General features: G+C 37.2%; 1 protein-coding gene, 1 non-coding gene and 1 pseudogene across 6 annotated transcripts in view; 2 read left to right on the top strand and 1 right to left on the bottom strand.

Moving 5' to 3' along the window:
• Positions 1-486, top strand: LOC101591488 (annotated as a pseudogene).
• Positions 487-9,248: 8,762 nt separating this feature from the next.
• Positions 9,249-27,026, top strand: part of Zc4h2 (zinc finger C4H2-type containing) — a 40,157-nt gene continuing 22,379 nt past the window's right edge. For 2 of the 5 annotated variants that reach the window (XM_023705033.1, XM_012517747.2), the window contains exon 1: positions 9,285-9,409. In XM_023705033.1, coding sequence (XP_023560801.1) covers positions 9,357-9,409 — 53 coding nt within the window. In that variant the 5' untranslated portion in view covers positions 9,285-9,356. Of the gene's footprint in view, positions 9,410-11,605; positions 11,760-11,785; positions 12,084-27,026 lie in introns of those variants that run through there. The other 3 variants (XM_023705031.1, XM_004644810.2, XM_023705032.1) reach the window with 3 other exon arrangements.
• Positions 14,552-14,658, bottom strand: LOC111813681. Its single transcript, XR_002818870.1, has one exon. It is a non-coding gene; the product is annotated as a U6 spliceosomal RNA (small nuclear RNA).

The raw sequence follows: 27,026 nt of genomic DNA, 5'->3' as shown, positions 1-27,026 counted from the left end.
ATGGCATATCAGTTATACAGAAGTACTACTTTGGGAAACAGTCTTCAGGAAAGCCTGAATGAGCTTATACAGTTTCAACAGATCACCCCCCAACTTGCCCTCCAAGTTTTACTTCAGTTCGATAAGGCTATAAATTCTGCACTGGCTCAGAGGGTCAGGAACAGAGTCAATTTCAGGGGCTCTCTAAACACATTACAGGTTCTGCGATAACGTGTGGACTTCTGTATTGAACGACGTAGAATTCAGAGAGGTGACAGAACTTATCAAAGTGGATAAAGTGAAGATCGTGGCGTGTGATGGTAAAAATACTGGCTGCAATACTGCAGAATGAACAGGAGAGAAGAGAGGCCTCTTAGGCCACCGTCTGCTGTCATCCATCGCTTTTTGAAGAGACACATAGAAGAGACTTTATTTATTCTAGCATTGCAGAAGTGACTACACTGTGCTGTACTATCAGAATTCCGGCGGGAAATGCCTACAGCGCTGTCCTTTACATTACCTGTACCTGTACTATAAAGCATGAAGAAACATAGCTTTTTTTTAATGAAAAATCAAAGGTTGTAGCCCTCCTGAGAACAGTCTTTAATAAACTCATTTGAAAACTAAAAAAAAAATTAAAAAAAAATAAAAATAAAACAAATGTTCTGCCCTCTGTTTTTAAACTCTTGATCTATAGCCTAAAAGTACACACATTTCAATAACAGATTGATTACTGTAATGGGTCAGCTCATGTTTTAGATTATAAATATAAATCTTGTGCTTTCTGTTATAAATGTATACTCACCACTGTTCTAAGTTGTTTAGTAACTAGTGGTTATTTCTTGTGGTTTGCTAAGATAAAATTCCTGTAACCCTCACCAATTCCTGTTAACAAAGTTAGCTTACAGAGATGACTTCAAAAGGAAATTAAATGTGCTTTAACTTCTTGTAACCTCCAGGCAATGCAAGGCTGCCTGCAGGTACTCAGGTGCGAATTAACCAGAAACTGAAACAAAAGCCCCAAGAAATGTAGTTTGATTTTTTTCCCATAATTTTATTGATAAATAGCAATGAGACAGTTTCAAACCAAACCGGTAGGACAGTTTCAATAATTAACACATTGCATACATTCTTCCTAGTGGTTAATTGCTGTACAAGATGCAGACATGATATCCTATTTACAAACACCATTAGAACAAATCCCTCTATTCATTAAGAGAATGTAACTATATATCTATCCTAACCACTTTGAATACACAGATACAAAATGGACATTCATCTGTATCCCCTTTTTGTTTAGTTCCATCATTTGACTATAATAGGTGTGTTAACTCAGCAAAATATTCTAAGAGTCCAGTAGCCCATAATAGTATTGGGTCTTCCGCTTGACTGGCAGGGTCAGAAAAAATAAAAAAACTGAAAAAAATAGAAAAAAAATGAGGATAAGAGGTTCCATTCCACCTAGCTATTTCCCTTCTTGGTATCTTCCCAAAAGAACGAAAAGCATCATACCACTGCAATGTAAGCATACCCATGTTTATAGCAGCGCAGTTTATAGGTACTAAATCTTGGAAACAGCATAAATGCCCATCAAATGGTGAACAGATAATGAAGATGTAATGTCCTTATACATGGAGTACTACTTATCCCTAAAGAAGGATAAACTTGAGGTATCTCTAAGTAAATGAATGCACTTTGAGAACATACTCTTAAGTGACATAAATTGTATACACATATGTACATATCATATTGTTTTCTGGTGTGAGAAACTGAAAGTGTAAATAAGGACCAAAATAGATCATAGAAATTATGAAATAGGAAGAAGCTGTTCAAATGGAAAGGGAACTACAGAGGAGAAAGGGGCAAAGGAAGGAAGGTAAAAGAATAAATAACCAAGAAAAAATGTAAAAATGGAAACAAAAGTTTTGTAAATAAAGGTGGAAGAGGGTTTGAAGGGAGACTAGGGAAAGGGAAAAAAAAGCATCAAGATCTATCATGTACAGGTACAAATTCCCCGTGATGAATGTGATCATTATGTATACCTAAAATGCACCAATAAATGTAATTAATTTAAACAAAAAAGAAAGAAAGAAATGTAGTTTGAGTCATGGTCCCAATCACTCTGAAAGCATTATTTTGTGTCAGACAATGAATTTGTTTATCAAACTCAATGTGGTTCCAGGTTTTAAAACCCCTCCTTGCTTCCTGGACTGCCACCATTCGGTCCTCTCCTGCGTGAGAGCAGACCATGAGAGCGGACCGGGGGCCTTGAGCTCAGTAATATAAACAGCTTTCCAAATTCCAATCTGGCTGATCTGGTTCCTATGCTGAGCGATCCATAACAGTTAACCTTTTTCTAAATTCTTGTATTTCACTAGTTTGCTGAATTATTGCATTTCAGTGACATTTGACCCAATGTACTCTGCCTTCCTTACCTGTTCCTAAGCAATGATAAAGGTTTTGCCCCTGATAGAGCTGACATATTTGAGGACCATTCTATATATTTTTAGGGAAAAATCATTTCATAATTAAATAGTAATTAGGGCTTGTCTGAGGCCTAGTATTTTGCCATAAGAGCTGGCTCTGGTATGAAGAAAAACAACTCAGTGTACCTGTCGTCACAGTTGCGGTCTCAACCTCCAGTGATGCTGTGATGCCCCAGGGAAAGATTACATTAGCTAAACACATCCTGGTTCCTTGAGAAACAAGTAGTACAAATACCATTTCACCTTCAGGAAAGGACACCCTCCTTATAAACCTTCCCTCTCTCTGCTCCATCCTCAGGAACACAAAACTCCTCATTAGCATAAGATTGCTGTTGCCCTCTGAGTCCTCCAGTCACCCTCATCAACATTAAGATTTTCTCTGCTAAAGATAATGGCAGCAACCCGCTGAGTCATCTGATAATACTTCTGATTATGTGTACACTCACTGAATGGTGGCTAGCCCAGTGTGTCATTGTCTCTGTTCATCTTGACATTGACCTCCCTACCCACACACTAACCCCCAAGTACTTTGAAAGAGAGTCTCTGTCCCTTTTCTTTATCACTTGCCATACCTGTCTCTATTCAGATTAGGGAACTACCTGGCCCCCATTAGAAATTTTTAAAAATTTCTTATACATCAATCAATTATTCTAATAAAATCATAAATTAGAACTCACTGCTAGCTCTTAAATATTGTCCCATCCATTATAGACTTCTGACCAGTTGAAAACATCCACTGTCTAAAAAAACGCTATGGTTTTCTTCTTTTGCCCTGAAATGATTTCTTCTCTCTCATTGGTAGTCTAGTTTCTTACAACTCAGCAAGGAACAGGCAAGGTATTTATTTGTTTCTAAAGAGGCTAAGGAGCCAAGACAAACTGAGAGAAGCTGTGCCTTATTACCATTTTTCTAATTGGATATCTCAATTGTTCCAGTAGCACAGAACTTCACCTATGTTCCAGGTATTCCCAAGGTCACTTCTTGTAGATTAACTCCCATCTACCTTTAATGTACATGGATTGAGAATATTGGAGTGTATTGTCTTGCTGGAGTAGTAGGAACATTAATAATCTATATCTATATCTGTAATATTCAGCAAAATGTAGCGACAATGGCTTGACACCAGCCATGTGGAAGTATTGGAAGAGTACTATAGTACTCCTGCATCAGGAGTCTTGTTCTCTGTCAACTAAGTTGATGATCTTAGAAAACTCTGTTTTTTTGTCTTTTTCTAATTTCCTCATATGTGAAATGGGATCTTGCTGAGCCTTGAAAGATAAAATCTTTGCCAAATTACTTTGAAAATCAGATTATTGTATGTTATAACACACTTAAATTACACAGATACCACTTTAAAAACATATTGATATAGTGTGAGATAAGGATTCTTAGGGAAAGTTGATGGTAGGAAAAGAGAGAAATACTAGTTTTAAAGCCATAACTGTTTCTCACATATTCCCACACAATTTCTTCTTCCCCCACAGCAATATTAATACACCTTGCAAAGCACTTTATTTTCACCCAGGAGCCCATTTCACTTTTGGTCTCCACATTTCCTTTTTTTAAAAAATAATTTTATTGAGAAACAAATAGCAATGAGACAGTTTAAAAAATGGTTAACAGTTTCAATAGTTAATACATTGCATATTATTATCTTCATAGGGACTGTTCATACTACAAGATGAAGACATGATATCCTGTCCAAACACTATTAGTACAACTCTTTCTCCTCATTGAATTAAGAGAAGGTAGCTGTATATCTATCCTAACTATTTTCAATGTACAGAAACAAAATGTCCTTCATTTGTATCCCTTTTTTTGTTTAGTTTTGTCAGAGAAGGGTATTCCATTGTCATTTAGATATTGTAGTTGCGTGAATTCAGCAAAATATTCCAATATAGTCCAGTAGTCCATAATAATAGTGGGTTTTCTGTAGTACTGGCAGTGTCAGAAGTTGTTGACTTGAGCCTTTTACAGCTCAGCATGCTAATATGGCTTTACTTTTTACTTCGTTTTTACACTTTTTCACTGGATGGTTAAGACCAAGATAAAACAAGACCTATATAACAAGAAATGTAACTTTTGTGTCTGTCAAGGTCAGTGAAATCCCCTCAGGATTTATCCTGAGATCCTGTACCTCAGATTGTAGATCCTTTGTCAGTGTCAGCCATGTGGATGAGTCACAGCCATTGCTTGGCCAATATGCTCTCTGTGAAAGCCTGAGAGAATGTTTTCTTTCCATGTGACTCTCCTTAGGCACACTGTACATCATCGATCATGTTCTTCTGTGTCCCCATAATCTTCTTGATCAGACAGTTTGGGACACAACTGAGTTTCATGATGTCACAGTACAGGTTCTCCTATGTCTTGAGTCCTCACTGACCTTGAAAGGCTAGGGCCCAAATGTTGGCTTTCCTTGCAGTCCTTCTTTTTCTCTAATTTTTGGTTTGCAAACTTAGGTTGTTAACCCTCCTGGAAAGAAGCTTATTAGTATTACCCTACAGCATAGGCAGTTGAGCTTAACCTCACTATCTTTCTGAATATCAAACATCTTAGACATAACATGGAACAGGCATTTTCCATCAAGTATTGGTATGGTAAACTTTAAGTCTGTGCAGAATGTGAAGAAAAAAATTAAAAAATAAATATTTTTAAAAAGCAATAAACAATTGCATATTTTTACACAGAAATTTAGAAATCTAACCATATACAGCATTGTAGCAGGGCAGTCCTATGACATTTTTTTCTTGTCTTTTGTTTTCATTTATTACCCTTTTTTTTAAACAAACATTTTATTCTCCATATTTTCTTCATGCTCATCCCATTCATTAGTCGGAAGATAACTTAGCCCAAACTCAGTTCAGGCTTTTGCTTTGTGACTCACTATATAGCCTTGACAAAGTTGTTTTTTTTTTTTTTCTATGTGAGTTGATGTTCTTCCTTGTAAAAGAGGAAGAATTGCTCCTCCACATGGCAGGTGAGAGAATGAAAGAATGGACTATACATTTTTCTCTCAGTATAGTAGATGTACATGTAGGAAGCTTGCTTGGGTTTCTTCCTTTCAATCATCGCTTACAAAACATACTGGGGGACCACTTCTTGTCTCTGGATCCATAGCTATGGTGACTAACAAGCACAGTGGTATTTAAATGCCACCTAGTGTTATTGCAGGATTGGGAACTTCAGCATTTCCATTTCCAGAAAAACAATGCTAGGCTAGTTAATTTCCTGGGCCTGAAAGATATTATGTCTTGGATCTAAAGAAGAAAAAGCTTTCAATTCCTTCCTTTGAGGACATTTAAATTGTGTGGTCACCCAGAATGAACTGTGATTCACCGCACACCTTTCTTGTGCTCCTGCTATAAAATGCCAAGTGCTTCAATTTCACTATCATGGCGACAATCTCATTATATTGTAGTCAGGGTTTACAAGGGAAATTATTTAATAAAGGACTCATAATTTATATGATTATTTTATAATATTCACTCAAAGAATCAAATGCAGAAGAATGGGGGAGATCTGTCCACACACTATAGACTCAAAGAATCCAACTGAGGGCCTGGAATCCATGGCATGAGTCCTGCTGAAGACCTAGAGCCCATGACAATGTCTTCCATGAGTCCACCTGGAGGCCTGGGGCCCACAACAAGGTCTCATGCAAATCTTTATGATGGCTCTGCACCAGAAGGCCCAGAGGTCAGTGGTGGAAGACAGAAAGTCTGTGCCAGTGGGATGAAGGATCTGTGCCAGCAGGCTGTGGGATCTGCAGTGGAGCCATGGAAGTGACACTTAAAGTAAGAATGAGAGCTCCTCAAAAAACAACTGCATGGGCCAGGGAGATGGCTCAGTGGAATAAGCGCTTCCCTGGAAAGCACAAGGGCCTGAGTTCAATCCCTGGTTCCGGAAAAAAAAAAAAAAAAAAAAAAGAACTGCAGCCATCCTTGGTGACAGAGTGGACCTGAACTCCTCAGATGATGAAAAAGCTGAGTTTATATCAGAAAAACCAGCATGCATGACAAGCTTCTTAAGGTATACCAACAATAAATATTTTTCCTTTGATTTTTCTTTTTATGCAATTAATAGCAATCCTCACTTAAAACATCCACACCCAGCATCGTGCTGATTCAGTGGAGCTGGATGTTAAAAGTTGACCATTAGTTAATCCACCACCCAATTAGTCTTCACAAAATCCTTTGATGTGGAGCTTACTAGTTCCATTTTATCAAATGAAGAAACTGAGTTTCCCATAGACTGAAGTACCATCAGATAGAATTCTGACTCACCTTTACTTGGAGTGAATCAAGCTCCTTTGTCTAAAGCTTAGTTCTCTGGGTCAGTCTCTACTTTTTGAATAAGTAACTTCCTCTCATCTCCTGTAGTCATTCTCCTGTTTGCTTTTAGCATCACCTCCCTAATCACTCTTGACCTTTGAAAATTATTTTGTTTTAAGGGTTGGAGGTGTAGTTTGGTGGCAACATGCATATTTAACATACATAAAGCTTTGTTTCAATTCTCAACACCCTCAAATTATCTTAAAATTCTACATTACTTAGAATATAAAAAAAGTTAGGGGAATCTGGTGAATGAGTAGGGAAATGTAAGAATCTTGGTGAGGTTTCTTGAAAATCCTTACTGGAAGGAGCTAAAGCCCTGCTAGAGAGAGCAATGAAGGGAAGCAGGGAGAACTGATAAGCATCTTGGCTTGCTTTGGTGGCAGGGTCCCAATTTGTGCCTCTCCATGGCTAAGTACAAAGGAGACAAAGTAGGGAGCTATATTATAGGAAACAATCCTAGTATATGAATCATACACTTGTACCTGGACACTTCCACATATATAGTACTCTTACCATGTTGCTGCACTAAAATGTATACGTATACCTTTACTAATTGTTAACTGGGCCTTGACTATAAAGCTATGCTACAAATCCCAGAGACATTATCTGAGAAAACAAAAGGAGCTTACCCAAGAATTTTCACATAGTAAACACAGAGAGTCAATTACCCATTCAGACATCTGGGAGCCTAAAATAGCCAAATGGGAAAGTCTCTTTCTTGCTATGTATTACAAAGAGCTAAGAACAGACTCTCCAACACCTGCTCTGGGGTCTCTATTTTACTCCAGTTATGTAGTTGTCTATCTTCTCATGTCTCTCCTCTTTCCAATAAAGTTACATTGTTTCTCCTTCTAAATTTATATTTATTTATTTTACTCATATAAATTTACAAACCTCCAGATAAAATCTAGCTTCACTCAAGACATGTCATAACCACTTACTAAAAGTGTATTGGATGTGTGTAATCATAGGATTATGTCCAAATTCTTTATTCTGATATTGAAGTAATTCCATCATTGTCTGGGAAAATCTAAGTTCAGTAACTTTTATAAAATATATTTTTATAATATTTTATAAAATATTAGTAACTACAAACTAGTGAATGGATGAGTAGCTGGAAGATAGCAAAGATAGGAAAATCTAAGCTCAGTAAGTTTTATAAAATATTATACTTTTATAATATTTTATAAAATATTAGCAACCAGTCATTAGTGAATGGATGAGTAGCTGCAAGAGAGCAAACTCCTCTAGTTCAACTGTAATTTCTAGTTTTTGTTAGCAGTCTCTTTCCTTTGTCTTTTTTCTCTCTTCCATTCTTAAAAGCTACTAACCTGGTGATATACATAGGTCTAGTTTTAGTTTTAAAATCTGGAAAGCCAGTTTTTCCAGCACCATTTATTAAAGAAGCCATTTTCTTCCAGTGAACATGTTTAGCCCCTTTTTCAAAGATGCAGTGACAGACAGAGGAATGGATTAAAAAGATGTGGAAATCAAAATAAAGAGACAGGCAACAGAGGTCGTGAGAGATATTTAGCCAGATTTGACTGAGAAAAGTATTACTCAGCTAAAAGATAAACTTGAGGCTTTCATAAGTAAATGGATACAACTAGAGACCATACTCATATGTGAAATAAATCAGCACTGCCTGTGTAAACATCAAATTGTCTCTCTAGTGTAAGAACCTGAAAGAGTAAAAGTCTGAAAGGTACTGCAGATGCTGTGAAAGAGAAAGAAATTGCTCAAATGAAAGAACAATTGGGAAGAGGGAAAAGAGGAAAAAAAGGAAGGCGAAAAGTCATGTATGTATATATACATGATAGCTATGACAATTATACTACTAATTTCTAATGTTTCATTGAAAGGAGCAGTTAATAATTAAAATTTTTGTTTTGACCAATTTTACATATTTATAACTGGCAAAATGAGTAACTACTTTGAAGACAACAATGTGAAATATACTAACCATTGTTGAATTCTTAACATCTTGGTTTTTTTTTATTGACACTTTGTGTCATTTCTATTATTTATTTTTTATTCTCTTTAAAATTAAAAAAGATAAAAAAATTATAAAAGCTATTAGTCCTCAGGCGGCAGTTAGACAGCACAGACTTTAATGCTGCAGCATCCTAGCTAGCTATTCCTGGCAACATTTTGGGCAAGAGGCCCCACTCCCACCCCGAAATGGTTCATGTGTATGCCTCTCATCTCTTTAGTTGCCTTCTGAAAAAAAATTTTTTTCTCCCATTTTTCCACACATAGGTCCCAGGACATCCACATCCTCTGGCATTCCTCACAACCTTTGATAAATTAATTTAAAATACGCTGCAGGAAAAGAAACAAGCATGTCTCACTTGGCCTTCTGGGAGTTGTAGTCCTATAGGCCCTCAGGCTGCCAGCTAGCCCCGGAGCTGTAGACTACATCTCCCAGACCTTCTCTAAGTCCCTACTGCACAGACTCAGAGCCCGAAGCTGGGAGGTGGCTACATTGTATCTATTGTATCCCTGGACCGGTGTATTTCTGTGCTTTGCTCCAGACAAGAAATAAGAGGGTGAAAGCATGGCAGATGAGCAAGAAATCATGTGCAAACTGGAAAGCATTAAAGAGATCAGGTATGTGGCATGTTGTAGCATACCCCAGCCCTCCTTGAGTCTCCTAAAATCCCTTGCTGAAGAAGGCTGTTACCTATCTATTGTTGAGCAACTTGCAAGGGGAGTAGGAAAGGGGCTGCTTCACCACAGACCTTACATTAGATTAGGTTTGGGGAAAGCTAAGGAAACTCAAAATTGCGAGGAGGGAGGAAAACAGGGAAAGCAGAAGAGAGAGCAACAGAGGTCGTGAGAGATATTTTGCTGGATTTGACTGAGAGAAAAAAAGGAGACACAGGGACTGACTGTCTCCAATAAACAGGGATAAGGCTCGGGATTCCTAGATGCATGTTTTCAAAGCACTTGTTAATTCCAAGTCGTCTTCTTTAAGAGTCGAAACCCACTCCATCCCCCTCTGCCTCCCTCCCGGTCTCCGCTTCAACCTGAGGATCTGAAGCTTAAGAAAGCCTTGTGAGAGTAAAGTCTAGTGTGTTCGGGATGTTAGAGGGTGCCTTTCGCTGCAGGGCGGGGTCTGCAGAGGATTCACAGAGAACATGGGCTAGGAGGATGTCGTGTGCTCATTTTCTTTCTACCAACTTGCAATTTTTTTCCACTCGTGCTTGAATGCTCTGGGGGGTGGGATGAACGGGGGAAGGGAGCTGTGAAAACTGACACTGTAGTAGTTGCGTCGATGATAGATTCGAGACAGCAGCTCTGAGGAGTTGAAGATGACAGACAGACTTGCAAAGTGGGAATTGCCAGTCTACCACACTACCCTCAGCATAGCTTTTGAAAATACTAATGTCTTTGCTCAGAGTATAGAGGGCTGATTAGGTGGGTAGGTAGGTCTTCCTTTCCCTCCTCCCACTCTCTTTCTCAGGCTGGCTTGAGTTGAAATGTTTCCTTGTTCCTGTGGAGTGTTCTCTAGAAATCTTGGGGAACGACAAGGGGGATAGTAAGTGTGTTTAGCAAATAAGTGCATAAGATTTAACTGTGACATATTTGACAGGAGATTTAACTCCTGGAGTGTCTGAGTACACGTGATATGGTGGGGAAGGACCTACATATTTTCCTCTGAAGGGGTTGTTTTTCCTTCTGCAGAAGAGGTAAAAGATGATAACTTCTGATCTACTTTTACTTGTTTCTGCAAGAGTCCTGTGACTTTGCTATTTTTCCTTTACAGTTGGGAAAATGGAGACTCAAATAATTTAAATAAGTTGCCCAGAGCCACCCAATTTGAAAATATCACTTTTGACAGGAACCTAGTCAGTCTGGTTATGGAGGCCCTGCCTTGTCACTGCCTCCCATAGAAGACCTGGGAAGGGATGTGTGTGTGTGTGTGTGTGTGTGTGTGTGTGTGTGTGTGTGTAGATCCTAATGCAGGCTTTTCCCTACAAGAACGTTAAGAGATAGGAAGTGAGACATCCTGCTGTAGGAGAATGTCATGCAAATGCAGTTAATATGAAGTTCAAGCCTGTAAGACTTCTCTCCTCTTGGGCTTTAGAGGAAGCCTATCATTCCCAGACGAGAAATGTGAGAGCAAGGAAGTTCAAACCAAATAGTAATATACCTCTCCCGGTGCAAAACACCTGGGGAGCCAAACTTCTGCCCTCCCCAGTGGTAACCAGCAGTTTCTACCCCAGCTAGCTAGGGAGGCATCAGTAAAGGTTTAGAGAGAAGGATGAATACTCATCCCTAATCAGCAATAATAAAGACCTTGCAACCTGAATATCAAGACAGACTCAGCAGAAAAACTGAAATTCTACCCCACTTCAACCTAGGAGGAGGTCTGATAGAACAAATTTAAGTAAGATCTGGTCTTCAACTTTTAATGAAAAAAATAAAAACACTCTACCAAGATATCAACTTGAATAAAAAAAGAAAATATGCAAATGCTAATACTGACATGGCACAGACATTAGAATTATCTGACAAGGGCTTTAAAATAGTCATAAAAATGCTTCAGTTTATAATTAAAACATACTTGAAACAAATGTTAAGAAAGAAAGTAACAGCAAGTAAATAGAAAGTCTCAAAGCAACAACAAAATAAAAATTCAGTGGAAATTATATATGAAAAGCACAAAACTTCCTCCCTAAAACCTCCAAAGATTGGCTCAATAGCAAGGTGAAGAAAGGAATGAAAATCAGACAACTTAAATATAGATCAGTAGAAATCACTTTGCGACTATTACAAAAACTTTAACATTCATGCCAACAGATTCGCAGGATAAGAAGGACAGGAATACAAAAGAACTTGAAAAAATAATGACAAAACTCCCCAATTCAGTGAAGAACTGATCCATGAAGCTGAGGAAACACCAGCAAAAGCAACAAAAAGTCAACATTCTTGAAGGGAAAGCAACCAAATAGAAGTAAGACCTAACTGATAACTACAAAAGAGAAAAATTAGAATGTCAAATTTCTGAACAAAAAAATGACAAGACCCTAGCAGGAAGTGTACATTTTTCAAGTGGAGGAAAACAACTATTAATCCAAAATTTCATGTTCAGCAATATTATCTTTCAAGATTGAAAGAATAACCAAGATATTCTTAGATGAATGAAAACTAAGAGAATGTCAGTGGATCCATTCTGAAAGAATGATGAAATAAATTCTTAAAATAGAAAAGAAAAAAGAAGGAACCTTGGAACTTTAGGAAAGAACAGTCACAATAAGCACAAACATTGGTAAATATGGTAGGTTTTTATTTCCTTTTAAGTCTTATTAATTATGTTGGACGGATGAAGGAAATTTTATAATATCTAATATAATCTCAATGTATATAGCGGAAGTATTTATGATATTTTTCAAATGATGGAGTGTAAAGTTATGTAAGAGGGAGGGATAGTTTCTATCTTTCCCTAAAGCTGAAAAAATGATGATGCCATAAGACAGTGATACATTTTGCATAGATAATGTAGTAATGAAAGCAAATGCTTAAAGGTATGCAGAGGTGAACTCAAAAATATTAAATATATGCCAAAGTGGAATTCTTAAAAAAAATTCAGTGCACTCAGGGAAGACAGTGCATGGAAAACAGAGAAACTGAAAAAAGACAAAATATAGTATAACAAGTGAAAGTTATCCATAAAAGTTAGATTTAGTTTTAGCATATCAATAAGTAAGTAAAGTATAAGCAATGTGAATGCACCAGTTAGAAGAGAAATTGGCAGAGTGGATTAAATAACAATACAATTATATACTTCAACTATATCCTTCTAAAAGGTGTTATGCAGTGCTAAAGCAAAGCAGAAGTGGCTATTCTATTAGTTTTATCAAATTAATCAAGCTTCAGGATTAAAACAGTCCCCAGGGACAGAGAGGTACATTACACAATAAAAAAGACTCAATCAAGAAAACGTAACAATTCGAAATGAATGTTTTTGAAAAGTGACTTAAGCTTCCTTTTGATAATTGAACTGTGATGTACAAGGGTTAAATTACCTGATATAAGAATGTAAAGTGGATAAAGTGTTACATTGATATTTATATAAGGACAGGTAAAGACACAGTGGAAATAGAAGAGAAAGGGAGGGGTTAAAAGTAACTGGAGAAAGAAATTAATATTTGTTGAGCACCTACTAGTTTAAAACCTCTTGCCTCTCTTAATCTTCACCCTTGCCAATGGTAATTCATAGTTGAAACTACTATAGACATTTTTCAGATAAGGATATAGATTTAGAGGTTAGGCAACTTATCCATGATGAAAAACCTAGGAAATAAAGAATATATCCTATTCACATGACACATGTATTTTAATATCACTAAATGCCCTTACAAATGCCATAGTCTTATTTGTTGTTGTTTGTTTGTTTGTTTTGAGATAGTTGCACTGTGTAGTGCAGGCTGACCTTGAACTCACTTATATAGCCCAGACTGGCCTCTAACATATGGGAATTCTCGTGCCTTACCCTCCTAAGTGTTGGGAATCCAGGCCTATGCCACCATGCCCAGCTAAATGCTGATAGTCTAATTGACCATTATTCACAGTTCTTCAGCTCCTCAAAATTATAATTATTGGTATCATAAATATCTTAAAATTGTAGGTGGAGCAACCTATTTCTGCTACAAATGTCATGGGGGGGCTGAAGTAGTAAGGATGATGGCATTATCATTTCATAAAACTAAGCTAACAGCCTACACACATCCTGATACAAGGCCCAGCGACATACACGTTCATACCTTGATTCACAAACATCACTGGAAGAATTTACACTGGAGAAAACCAGGATTGGATTCTTTTATCATAGCCCACTTTCTTCTTCTGACTTTGTAGTGTGTCCAGCCTAACTAATCCCAAACATACTTAAACATTGTGCTTCAGACGTCAGCCTCCAAATCCCACACTATTTTCTCAGTTTATTTATTGTGTGATATTTGAAGTGATGGTGAAGAAGTATGTCAGTACGTGGAAGAAGAAAGAAAAGAATTAAAAAAGAGGGGAGTTAGAAAAGAAGAAAAAGAGAGGAGAGCAATAATGAAACCAAGAAAGCGAATATAGCAACTCTAACAAACTAGAGTCTTTCCCTAGTTCCCAATGTGTATATCAATATTACTTCAACATGCTCATGCCATTCACATATGCATATTGTGGACATCTATGCACAGATGAACATGTATCCATACAGCACAAGTCTTTGTCATTTGAAAAACAAAGACTCACTTGAGACGGCAATTGAAACGGCGTGATGGCGCATGTCTGTAATCCCAGTGCTTGGGAGGCTGAATCACTATGAGTCTGATCTGTGTAGTACCCTGTAGATCCTGTACTAAATACATTTTATTTTATTTTATTTTTTTCCATAATTTTATTGATAAACAAATAGCAAAGAGACAGTTTCAAATCAAATTGGTAGGACAGTTTCAAAATTAACACATTGCATACATTCCTCCCAGTGGTTAATTGTTGTACAAGATGCGGACATGATATCCTATCTACAAACACCATTAGAACAAATCCCTCTATTCATAGAGAATGTAACTATATATCTATCCTAACCACTTTGAATACGCAGATGCAAAATGGACATTCATCTGTATCCCCCCCTTTTTTTGTTAAGTTCTGTTATTTGAATAGTATAGGTGTGTTAACTCAGCAAAATAATCTAAAGGAGTTCAGTAGTCCATAATAGTATCGGGTCTTCCGCTTCACTGGCAATGTCAGAAAAACATGGAACGCTTCACGAATTTGTGTGTCATCCTTGAGCAGGGTCCATGCTAATCTTCTCTGTATGGCTCCAATTTTAGTATATGTGCTGCCAAAGCGAGCACTAAATACATTTTAAAAACGAAGTGTATGTGCCATTAAGAATATCGTCCTATATGTATGGTTTAACCCTGGAGCTTCTTTCTGTCATTATTCTTGCTCACCATATTCTTCTGGAGAAAACCCCATACTCCATGGCTTTAAATATCATCTTGCAAAATTCCTTTTCTCTATACCATCCTTTTCCAAGCTTCATCCAATTCCCTACATCTCACAGCCTACTGGGCTTGGTGACCTGAAGTGTTTCACAGATGAAGCTCAGAATGGCCAAGATTTATGTCCTCATGTCTCCCCACTGCAATCAAACTTCTCCACCTAAAGTCTAGTTTAATGTCATAGTTCTTTGCAAATTTACCTGAGACTCAAATGTGAAAGCCAAAATTGACTCCTTTTTCTGTTTTCTAGGCCTCCTCTAATCACACAGCAAACCTTACTGTTGCTGTATCCAATGTTATGCTAAAATTCTTGCAGCATTCACCACCTCCATAGCCACTGCCCCATTGCAGTCCTACATTATACAAGTATGGGTATTTGTTATGGTTTGTGTTTAGCCATACCCCCAAAGCCTCATGCAGTCATAGGGCAGGGACTTCTAGAGTTTGTGATTAACTCATGATCCACTGGGATTGTGTGTGTTAGTATTGCTGGGATTATGGGTGTGAGTGCTACACCAAGCCTGGGGCAGATAGCCTGAATGCAGTATAAGGGAGACAGACTTCCTCTCTGTTGCCATTCTTGCTGCTACTCCTCCCCTTTGCTCTCTGCTCTTTGCCATCACAATGAAAGGTTGCCCTCTGTCATGTGCCACTCTGCCTTAGACCCTGCTAAGTATGGACCGAAACCTCCAGTAACTGTGAGCTAAATAAATCTTTCCTTCCTTCATTTTCTTTTTGTTTTGCGTTAACAAGGATTGAATTCATGACCCTGCGCTTGCCAGGCAAGCACTTATTCTAATTCTACTGAGCTATCTTCCCAGCCCTCCTTCCTTCATCTTGAGTGTTAGGTATTTGTCCCAGCAATGAGAGAAGAGAAACTGAGATAGTATTTATACTATATATCCATTTCTACCTGTAGAGTTACTTCTTCATTTCTTATCACCCTTATACCTTTAAAGCCAACCACAGTTTTGTCAGCACTACCTTCCTAAAGCACAGGTGTTCTGTTTTTCCACAACCACCTCTGAAACTTTCCTTTGCTAGCAGTATAATTTTGAAAACATAAGATCATTGCCCATTATTAGAATGTGAAGTGAATTTAATCTGTTGCTCACAGTATTAATAAATTTTATTTGAGGGGCTGGGAACATAGCTCAGAAGCTTAAGTGCCTGCCTGGCAAGTACAAGGTGCTGAGTTTAATTTCCTGGTACAAAAAAAAATACTTGAAACAAAAAACTACTAACAAATTTAAGAAGCTGTACCTTCGGGAAAGTTTGGTTTTAATTTAACCATGTGGTCATTTAAAAATTTGTATACAGTTCATACAGTTTACAATAGTCTTGAGGAGTGGTCATGTGTACTTACTAAAGTTTGTTTCCTATTTAAGAAGTCCCCTTTCCTCCCACTCCTCCATGTTCCTCTAGTTCCCCTATTCCATTTTCCATTATTATTGATATTGTTAATCTTAGCTCATGTTATGGCATATAATGTTTACATTAATGAAGGTTAATAAGTTCCTGGACATGGCATATTCTTATTTACCTGTTTCCCAGCCCACCCCTACTCCTTTCCCTTGTTCCCTTGGACCACTTCCATATGATCCACCCGTTTTCCCCTTCTGTCCATCCTTTTTCATTTTCTTTGTATTTTGCCTCATTCAAATGAAAGATGCCGTGTCGTATTTAAGCTTGAATGTCTGATTTATTTTTATTCTATTTTCCAGGTGCATCCATTTTCCTGCAAAAGAGTCAAATTTGTCATTCTGTATAGCTGAGTAGTATTCCATTATATATAGTTACCACATTTTCTTTATGCTAGTGTCTGTTCATTGTATACAGCCTGACTGAAGCATTTAGTTATTACAAATGTGTGCTTCTGTTAACATTAATGTGTATGTATCTCTGTAGTATAATGACTTAAAATCTTTGGGAGAAGATACCTAAAAGGAAAACATTTGAGTCATATAGAATATCTAATTTCAGTTCTTTGAGAAATGTCCATACTGATTTAAGTAATGGTTGTAGCATGAAGAGGGCTCCTTTTTCACAATAGCCACACCAGCATTTGTTATTGATTGATTTCTTAATGATTGCCATTCTTTCAGGAGTAAGATGAAATCATAATATTATTTTTATTTGCACTTTCTAGTGTCCAGAGATGCTGAATATTTTTTCATATGTTCCTTGATCATTTATAAGCATTTATCTTTTGAACTGATCTTTTTTCATGACAATACTTTATTTCTCCATCTATTTTAATGGCAGTTTGCTGGATAAGTTAATCTAGTTGGAAGTTATTTCTGCTTAGGGGATTAGAATACTTCACTCAAAGATCTTCTGGCCTTTAAGTTTTGTTTTCAGATGTCTGCTGTGATTTTAGTTGGTTTTTCTGTATAATTGATTTTTTCCTCAACTGCTTTCAAAAATCTGTATAATATTGCTGCTTGTCTGATAATTTTGGGATGTTCTATAGGCATAGCTGACTTATCTTTTAAACTGGTCTTATATTTGGGGCTTGTTTTCATCTATGGTTTCTGTAAACATGTTAGTAAGTCCATCTGTACTGTGTTCTACGTTTTCCTCTAACTCCAACTAGCCTTAGATTAGTCTTCTCATTTTCATCTGGCAGCTACTAGATAATCTTCACTTGTTTTCTTTTTTTGGCATTGTAAACCTTTGCTCTACCTCAGGAGGGTTGGGTGAATTGGGGAATCTTCTGTTTCTTTGCTTTCCCATGGTCTTATGTGTACGTATATCCGTGTTTTCATTTCTTTGCATACACACACACACACACACACACACACACACACACACACACACACATATTTCTCTTCCCCCCCTTCATTATGGGAGAGTACTACAGATTGAAGACAAGGACTAGAGAAGTGAGAATTCGTGCTTATATAGCAAACTTTAGTAGGGTGTTGCCTCCCTGTGAAGAATTTTTAGCTTTATATGTCCAGTGCTAGTATTTACTCCTTTTGGTACTTTAATTGGTTTAGACTCTGTCCCTACATTTTGCCAAAAGAATTACTTTTCATTATAACACCATCCTCAGATTTACTCTTACAACACTTCTATACAATAGCCCTTGTACCTACTCTTTCCCTTTTTGTCTATCCTCTGCACATTATGCTAATTTTCATTTGTCATTGTTCTCAATGAAGTAGATGACATGGGGTGAGGAGAATGGGAAGTGGTTTAATGAGGAGTGTGAGACACTAAGGAGGAAGTCTGAGGGGAGGAATATTGATAGATGAGAAGCAAAGGTTTATGTGAAGTCTGATTCTATTGAAGTTCTTTTAGTTGTGTTGAAGGGTTAATATCAGCGTTTTCAGAGGACATTTGTAGAGGCAAGGGCAAGATATAACTATGATTCAGCAAAGCTGCATATTATCTAGAACATGCTGATAGGTCAATAAAGTAGCTGCAAGAGACAAAGGTTAGGAGGGAGTAGACCTAGGCTTAATACTAGAAGAGATATTTGTGTCTGTGAGGGAGCTAAGTATGGGAAATTTAAGAGAAGCAGTTTATATATTTTGAAAAATAATAAAGAGATATATTAGTAGTATTGTCTTGGAGGTTTGAGGAAAAGAAACTAGATATAGAGCTGAGGCAAAGGTGAGAACCTCAACATCTATTGAATCAGAGAAGGGGAAAGATACGAGTAACAACTAGTAAACATATGAAATTATAAAAGCACATAACATAATCCACATCACTAAGTAGATCAAGAAACATACAAAGACTCAAACCTGTAAGATGTGTGATAGGGACACATTAAATATTCCAATGAGACACTACTTGGGAATGTGATTCAGACTCTCACAAAGAAGTTACTTGGGAATGAGATTCACAAGTTTCTTTGTGAGTGAGTCTGGGTGCCCACACTCCAATAACTCATCTTATTATTCAGCTGAAGTACTGAAACTAACTCAGACTGAGGATTACTTTCCTCCAGATTTCAGAAATTTTTGCAAAATTTGATCCAGTCCTAATACTTGGTTTGGAATCTTGCTGTCTGTATCCCTGAGTGTGATGGTGGAATGTGCAGGCAGATTCACTGGCTTGAAATTGTCCACACTTTGGATTATTCCTATGCAATCAAACCAGCAGTCACAAGTTAATCTATTATGGTGGTATCTATCAGGTTAGCTGTGAAATAACATAACATGAGACCGTGTTTTGGGCACTCCTTTATTCTAGAGGAGAAATCCATGTTTATAGTATACAGCTTATATATTGCCCCATGGCTAACATGCACTAAACCCAATGGCTATGTCCCCTCTAATGGTGAAAAATAGCCTTCAAGAGCTATTTTAAGGAATCAGTTATCTGAAGCCCAGGGCCTGAGGGACTGGTTAATACCAAAGTGAGGAAAGAAGAAAAAAAATTAAAGTCCTGCTATGTGGTGTACGGAGTTGGAAATAGGAAGGGCCAAAGGATCCCAATCATGGTAATGGGATGCAGTATAATTAGATAGGCAACACTAGCCATAAAATTGGAGGTGAGAAAAGGGGATGGCAAAATATTCTATGACTGAAATAAATATTAGAGAAAAAAGTTAAAGAGAGAAAAATGAAACAAGAGAAAAAGGAAATTTTGAGGAAGAATAAGAAACAGGAAAAAGAAGTCAAGTGAAAAGATATGAATAAACGTAGGTTAGCTATAAAGGGACAAAGGGAGAATTCTCTTACCTTCTATAAACTATAATGGAAGAAAAAGGCAAGAAGACACACACATGCGCGCACGCACACACACATACACACACACACACAGAAAAGGAAATAATAAAAGTAAAATATAGGGTGAAGAGAAGGAGGAAAAGAGCAAAAATTCAAAATAATAACAAGTAATAAAAAATAGAAAATTTTGATGCATAGCTACTTTCCACAGTCTAAAATTAAGGAGTAGAGCTCAAGCCAGAAGGTATCCCTGGTTTCTGGATGTCTAATGTGGCAGTCCATCCCCAGAACAATATTGTATGCAGACATCATCCTACAGTGAGAAGAGGGCACCAATATGATCTTCCACCTCTGTGTAACTCAGGCTGAACTTGGCCTTTGACTGCAAGAGTTGGGTCCAAGTTCACTAGGTCCAGCTCTGTAGCAGGACTCCATTTAGCCTTCTCTCCAGTATCTCCCATGGCTCTCTTTTCCTCATCCACTCTGGGTGTTTGACAGTATAGAGTATGGTTTGGAAGCAAGGGGCTGCCCTGGGATGCAAGCTTAAATATTCAGCCCTTCATTCCAGTGGTGGCCCTACCAGCTCTTTTTCTGCTTTTGTGGTGGTGGCCACTGTACTAAGATCATTCACCAACTGTTGACTGTGCAAGGCCACTCTGGAGGCAGTGTTCCATATTTTCCTTGCTGTTTGCAACTGCCACTGATTCTTTTGGCCCCAGCGTAGTCCTTTGGTTCTCCATGAGCCAAAAGTTTTATTTCACTTTGTCTCCTCGTGGACACCTGGCCAGCCACTGTTGGCAGCACCACAGCCTGCAGGGATTCTCTCTTTTCTCTGTGATGTAGGTCTTCTGTAAAACTTAATACTTTTATATTTTCCTTTATCAGTTCCTTCCTAGTTCCTCTTACTTTGATTCCTCTCCAAGCTACTGTTTTCCAGACTCTAGATACTTTGTAATGGGGAAGCTGAATTGCTGTCACTCACTGCTCTGCCATTTCTTGATCTCTATGTGTGGGGTCTTGGTGTAAAATTCTTAGAACTTAGATCATTTGTTACCGTGTAGCAGTTTACCTGTCATTATTATTGTGGTATTCTTGACTCTGCCCCACAAATTATATCTAGATTTATCATTTCTAACTACTTCTCCTTTTACTCACCCAATATTTATATCATATAGAAATTCTTCACTATTTAATGCATTTACATTTCTCTAGGCCTAGATCTGTTATTTACATTGCCCCTCATCATTCTGAGCCTATAAAGCCTACTCATGTTTCAAGTAACACCCACATGAAATGCCACCTTTTGTTGAAACTTTCTTAAATTTCCCAGTCCAAATAAAATCAGTACTCTCTAGGTTCCATAGGAAGATTTATTATAACATTCAAGTTAACCTACCATATGATGCAGTTTGAATTGACATATTTTCCCTTCCTCCTTCCCTTACTTTGCTTTCTCTCTCATTTTCTTCATCCTTCCTTTTTTCCTTTAGTCCTTCAGCTAGTACTCTGGCACGCTCAGCAGGTGTCATTCATTCATGAGCAAGTCAGAGGCCAGTTGGGATCTCTAGTGCTTAGAGATGGGCAAGTTAAGTCAAACAGTACTGATCACAGGAGAAACAGTAGAAATGACTTAGAATATGATATTGAACTATACAAGGTATTCAAAGTGGACTGTCTTATGAAACCTGCTTTTCTGAAAGTATTTGTTTTTCCAGGTGCATAAATATGGAAAAGTATTTCATAGTATTCTCACCAGACTGCAGTAAGTAGGAAAAACTTCGTCCTTTTTATCATTCAGTGATACAAACAGAGCACCTATTTTAGGTGATACACAGGACTGCGATATTCTGTGGAGGCCTTGTACTTAGGATAAACTGGACCTGACTTGCAGGGTTATCTAACAAAGTCAGTAGATCTGATATCTTCCTGGGTTCCAAACTCAGATATCTTACTGTCCATGTAACCAACCTTCCTGCATGTACTAATGGCATTTCAAACTTGCCTTAAACAGAATGCTCAACTCCAGGTGCACTTGGAAACTACCTCCTTTCTCTGTGTGTCGCATCTCAGTAAATGTTCCACCATCCTGAAACCTGGAAGTCATGCTTTATTCCTCTCTTCCTGTGACCCACTCCATCCAAGTCAGTAGTACAATGTGACCATGCATCAGGTTGCACCTGGAGGGCCACTGAATTATAGATTGTTGATTCTCATTCCATGATTCTGATCTCATACTGAGTCTCTGATTCAGGTTGCAACCTGAAAATGTAGATGTCTACCAAGTTCATAGGCAATGCTATTGCTGATGGTCCAAGGATCATCCTTGCATTTCTAATGCCTGAAAAATTGTACCAGTCTAAAATTGAGGTTTATCCATTTCCACTAGCTAGTGTGTTTTCATGTGTTTATCTATCCTCAAGTCCTTTAGGGCTCTGATTTTTTTGCTTTTACTTTTTATGAAATGGAGAATTGAACCTAGGGAGCACTGAGCTACATCCTCAAGCTATTATTTTACCTTTCTTTCTTTCTTTTTTTTTTTTTTTGGAACCGGGGATTGAACTGAGGCCCTTGTGCTTGCCAGGGAAGCACTTATTCTATTGAGCCATCTCCCCAGCCTTTATTTTCTTTTGAGTGACTATCTCTTTATGTATCCAAGACTGGACCAAGTTTCAATCTTCCTATTTCTGCTTTGGAGTCGGTAGGAATACAGGTGTGTACCACATCTCCTGCTCTACCCTGCAATTTTAGTAATCAATGGGGGTGGGTCATCTCTGAACCTGGGTGACTGATAAGCCTGCCAAATTTGTTCCAGAAATGGATGACCTATGCCTCTAGTGTCTCTCTTTTTTTTCTCTGATGTTAGCCACCAAAGAGTCAATAAAAATGAGTCAAGTGAAAGGCTTAGATAATGACTTTGTCCAGACAGATTGTGGCATAGCAAGATCAGGAATCCTGTTTCAAAAGTCTTAAGAAAGACTGAGACCCCAGTGAGTTTTACAAACTATTAGAAAATGTATTGTAATTTACCTGGGATTCAGTGGCCACACCAGCTGTCCTTTGAGCTTTTGAAATTATTTCACTATGAAATGGTACCCAAAAAATCAAAACTTTAATGGCTTGGAAGCTTTCCTCACTTGTGAAGACAAACATTCCAGAGAATTCAACTCATGGAATTGAAATTCTCCAACAATTTTTGCAAGCATGCACTGAAATCCAGACAGAATTTCCAGCATTTAAGAGATTCCATGATATGCCTTATTTTACCCTGAAAATTGATGGCTGAACCGAGACAGAAAGTCACCCGATTGGTTTGTTTTGCGTGGCTTAAATACATCATATGATAACAGTTCTTTGTGAGATAGAAAGGTGATCAGGTTCACAATGCCAGATTTTTCACTTCCTGAATTTATGATCTTGGGCAAGTCACTTTACTTATCTCAGCCTTAAATTCTTCATTTGTGAAAATAAAGTGGAATGGGCTGGGGAGACACCTTGGTGGTCTACGGGCCTGCCTGGAAAGCACAAAGTCTCTAGTTTGATCACTGGTACTGCATGCAGTGCCAGCCCCAAAACAGGGCATGGTGGCACACACTTGTAATCTCAGCACTGGGAAGGCTGTGACAGGAGGATCATTATGAGCCCAAATTGTGTAGTGAGACCTTGTATCGACAACAATAAAACAAGGTAAAGAAATAAATAAGTAAATATATAAATAAATAAAACTTAAGAAAGAAAAGAAAGATGAACATATTTTCTGGTATAGTTATAATGAACTAAATTTCTTAGTATATAAAGTGTGTAGCATAGCTTCCACAAGTAAAATAGCTGTTATTACTAAATAAAGACAGTATCAAGTGACACTTTCTTAACACCCAATTCCTTCCTAGCTCCTGGCACTTATATAGAGACACTTAATATTTGCTAACTGAATGAAAGAAATGCTTCTCAAAGCAAATTTACTTTTTATCTTTTGTACCAGCATTGCTTTCTTTCTTGGAAACTATTAATGTTATTATCAGTTCCCTGGGTTTATGATTCATTTGCACACAACTTTGTATGATTCCAAATGTACTTGTTCAGGACCACTTATACCCAAAGGAGAGATGGCACATTGCCAGTGTCTACAAGGCTCTTGCATGTGTATTTATATTGATTTGAAATTACTTTGTGATTAAATATGTACATGGAAAGGACCTGGAGAGCAGTGGTTATATGCCTTATTCCAGTTCTTTTCTCACTGTGGAATTCATTTGTTTTCTGGGCAACAAAGAAAATGCATTTTATTCATGGTGTAGAAATAATGCTTTGAGCAGTCCTGTGGGCTCCAGAAAAATTTATCATGGATCACTCTGGTAACTTAGGTGATGGTTAAACTTGAAGAGAGTATAAAGCTTCTGGCACTGCGCTGCCACTTCAAGCATACTTCTGATGTGTTCTATTTTCTATACTGGATCACAGTAAATTATTTTATTTAAAGGAAGAGATATTATTCATTGCAATACAGGGATCAGCAACACAGTTGGGTTAATGGAACTTGTTCAGTAATTTTGTTATCTTCTTAATTTATGGAATTTGTAAAGTGAAGGAAGCTAATATGTAGTGAATCTATCCAGATGGCTGTGATGATGCCCTATCTGTAGATTTCAGACAGTTTTTTGCTTAGATTTAAATTAGCCTAGACTAAAATGGGCAATTACTTGTCTAAGAATGGATATTGGATACAAATCTTGAAGAGCTTTAGTAAAAGGAATCAACTTGGAGGTTCAGAAGTTCATATTTATTTTCATTCATAGTTAATCTCTTTTCCATTCCTTCTTGAAACCTCAAACAACCAACCCATTAAAAAGCCATTTCTTCTACCCAACGCTTTTGGCAAGTCATTTATTTTGTTTGGAAAATGTGAGAAGACATTTAGAAAAAACTTAGAATTTGGCTTGGAGGATAACTGCGCATTTTAATTCTGACTGTAGTAAGCAACCATTGCAAGGTATTGATTGAGTCAAAATTTATGTTCTATGGACAACATCCAGTTAAAATATAATTTAATGATTTTTAATAAATTTTAATCACATTCACATGTGATTCTATCATAATAATGTCCTAAAATAACATTTCCATTGCTCCTAGTAATCCCTCAGGCCCAGTTTCAGTAAATATCTGTCCCATTTCACAGATGCAAGCAACGTTATATTCCTTCTGTCTCTATAGGTTTACCTTACTTATGGACATTGCATATAAATGGAACTATGCAAGTGTGTCTTTTAAGTGTACATTCAGTCATGTAACATTTTCTTTTTGAGAGTCATTCACATTTGGAGCATGTGTCTCGTTCTCTTTTGTTGACACAATTTTTTTATTGTGTGTACACGTCGGTGTATACTAGCAGCTGATGAATATTTTGATTGTTTCTGCCCTGTTGACTTTTATGAAAAATGTTGCTGTGAACACTTGACTATAAGCTTTTTTTGTGGAAATGTTTTCATTTCTTTTGCTTAGATTCTAAGAAGTGAAATATCTATCTTGTATCAGTATATGTGACTTTTTAAAATATTCTAAAAATATTTTTCAAATTGATTGTCCTGATTTCTATTCCCAAAGTGTATGATGGTTCCAATTTCTGTACATCTTCAACAAGTCTTGATATTGTCTGTTTGAAAAGTTACTATTACTATGCTAGTGATATGAAATAGTATCTCATTGTAGTTCTAACTTGTCTTTTCCCGATGACTTATTCTGCTTAGTATCCCTTAATAGGTTTCTTTACCATCCATATGTCCTCTTTGGTTAAATGTCTATATTAAAATCTTTTTGCACATTTTTCAATTGTATTGTTTGGTTACTGATTGTAAATTTTGAGTATTTTTTATATTTTCTGCTGTGTCCTTTACTAGACCTTTGGTTTGAAAGATTCCTAGACTGTGAATTGTCTTTTCATTCTCTTAAAAACATTTTTTGAATTATAAAATTTTCTTCTGTATCCAAGAGGCATTTACCATAGTCGTAATGATCTCATCCTATATCTTCTAGAAATTCTTTCTTTACCATTCATGCTTATGTCTATAATCCATTTTTATTTAATTTTTACATGATGTACAATGCATAGGATGAATTGTTTTGCATTTGGATGTTCAATATTTCAAATTAAAAGATTATATTTTATTGACACTATTGTGTTTGCACTCTTGTCAAAACTCAGTTTTTGTCTACCACACCCTTCCAAGTTTCTGGGTTTATGAATGCTCTACACAGGCCATTAGTCTGTCTGTCTTTGGTCCAATATCTTGCTGCTGCTTTATTTACTACACCTTTGTGTTAGTTTTTGGAATCCAGTAGTATAAAGTTTCCAACTTTGTTGTAATTCCTCACAGTTAATTTTGCTATTTTAGGCCCTCTGAATTTCTGTATATACAGTGTAAAGAAATAATGTTCTTACATTTCTGCTTTTCTGGCCTTATGCTTTTATTTATGCTTTTTGCTTTTACTGTTTTTATATTTGGGAACATTATAGTCAGTATAAAGTTATATTTTCCCATTTAGCTACCAGTTTCTGTGCTATTTATTCCTTGTTTAGATGCATGTTTATCTCTGCTTTTGCTTTCCTTCTGTTTGAATGACTTTAACATTTCTTATAGTGCACATTTACTTGTGATATAGTGTTTGGCTTTTCTGTATTTGAAAGGTTCCAATTTTCCCTTTGTTTACAAATTTATTTATTTATTTATTTTTTTATGTCAGGGAAGGGTCTACAGGATGTTCAGCATCTCACTACTCAATCAGACTCATAGTGATCAGCCTGCTTACAGCCTCCCAAGAGCTGGGATTACAGGCACGTGCTACCACACCCAGTGTCAAATGCTGTCTCAGCATGTCCTGGGGGTGGGACCAGCATGGCAGGCCAGGGATTGAATCCCGGCCCCTGTGCCTGCTTCCAGGCTCTTTAATCTGCTGAGGTATTTGGCTAGGCCTACAAATTTCTTTTAGCTGGAAAAATAATTCTATATTGTCAGGGATCTTGTCAGTACTTTAAAAAGGACAGGACACATTTTCTTGTTTTTACCGTTCTTGTACCTTCTGTAACATGTCTTTTTTTTTTGCTTTTTTTGAAGACAGGGCCTTGACATGTAGTTCAGACTGACATTGAACTCATTCTGCAGCTTAGCCAAGCTTCAAACTTGCAATGATTTTTCTGCTTTTTCCTCCCAATGTTGAGATTATAGGCATGTGCTACCATGGCTGGCCCATCTTTGACTGCTTTTAACATTTTTTTCATTATCTTTGGTTTTAAGCAGTTTAATTACAATTTAACATTTTGTGTTTCTTCCTCCAGGCTTTTATATTTAGATTTAATTTGCTGGGATTACTGTATACGTAGTTCTTGGCAACTTGGACAAGTTTACACAGAGAGCACATTGGCCAAGCAATGGCCGTGCCTCATCCATATGGCTGACATTGACAAAGGATCTACAATCTGAGGTACAGGGTCTCAGGAAAAATCCTGAGGGGATTTGACTGACCTTATCAGATCCAAAAGCT

This window comes from Octodon degus, unplaced genomic scaffold (assembly GCF_000260255.1).
Source record: "Octodon degus isolate 3935 unplaced genomic scaffold, OctDeg1.0 scaffold00211, whole genome shotgun sequence".
NCBI lineage: Eukaryota > Metazoa > Chordata > Mammalia > Rodentia > Octodontidae > Octodon > Octodon degus.
This window is presented reverse-complemented; position numbering and strand designations above follow the sequence as displayed.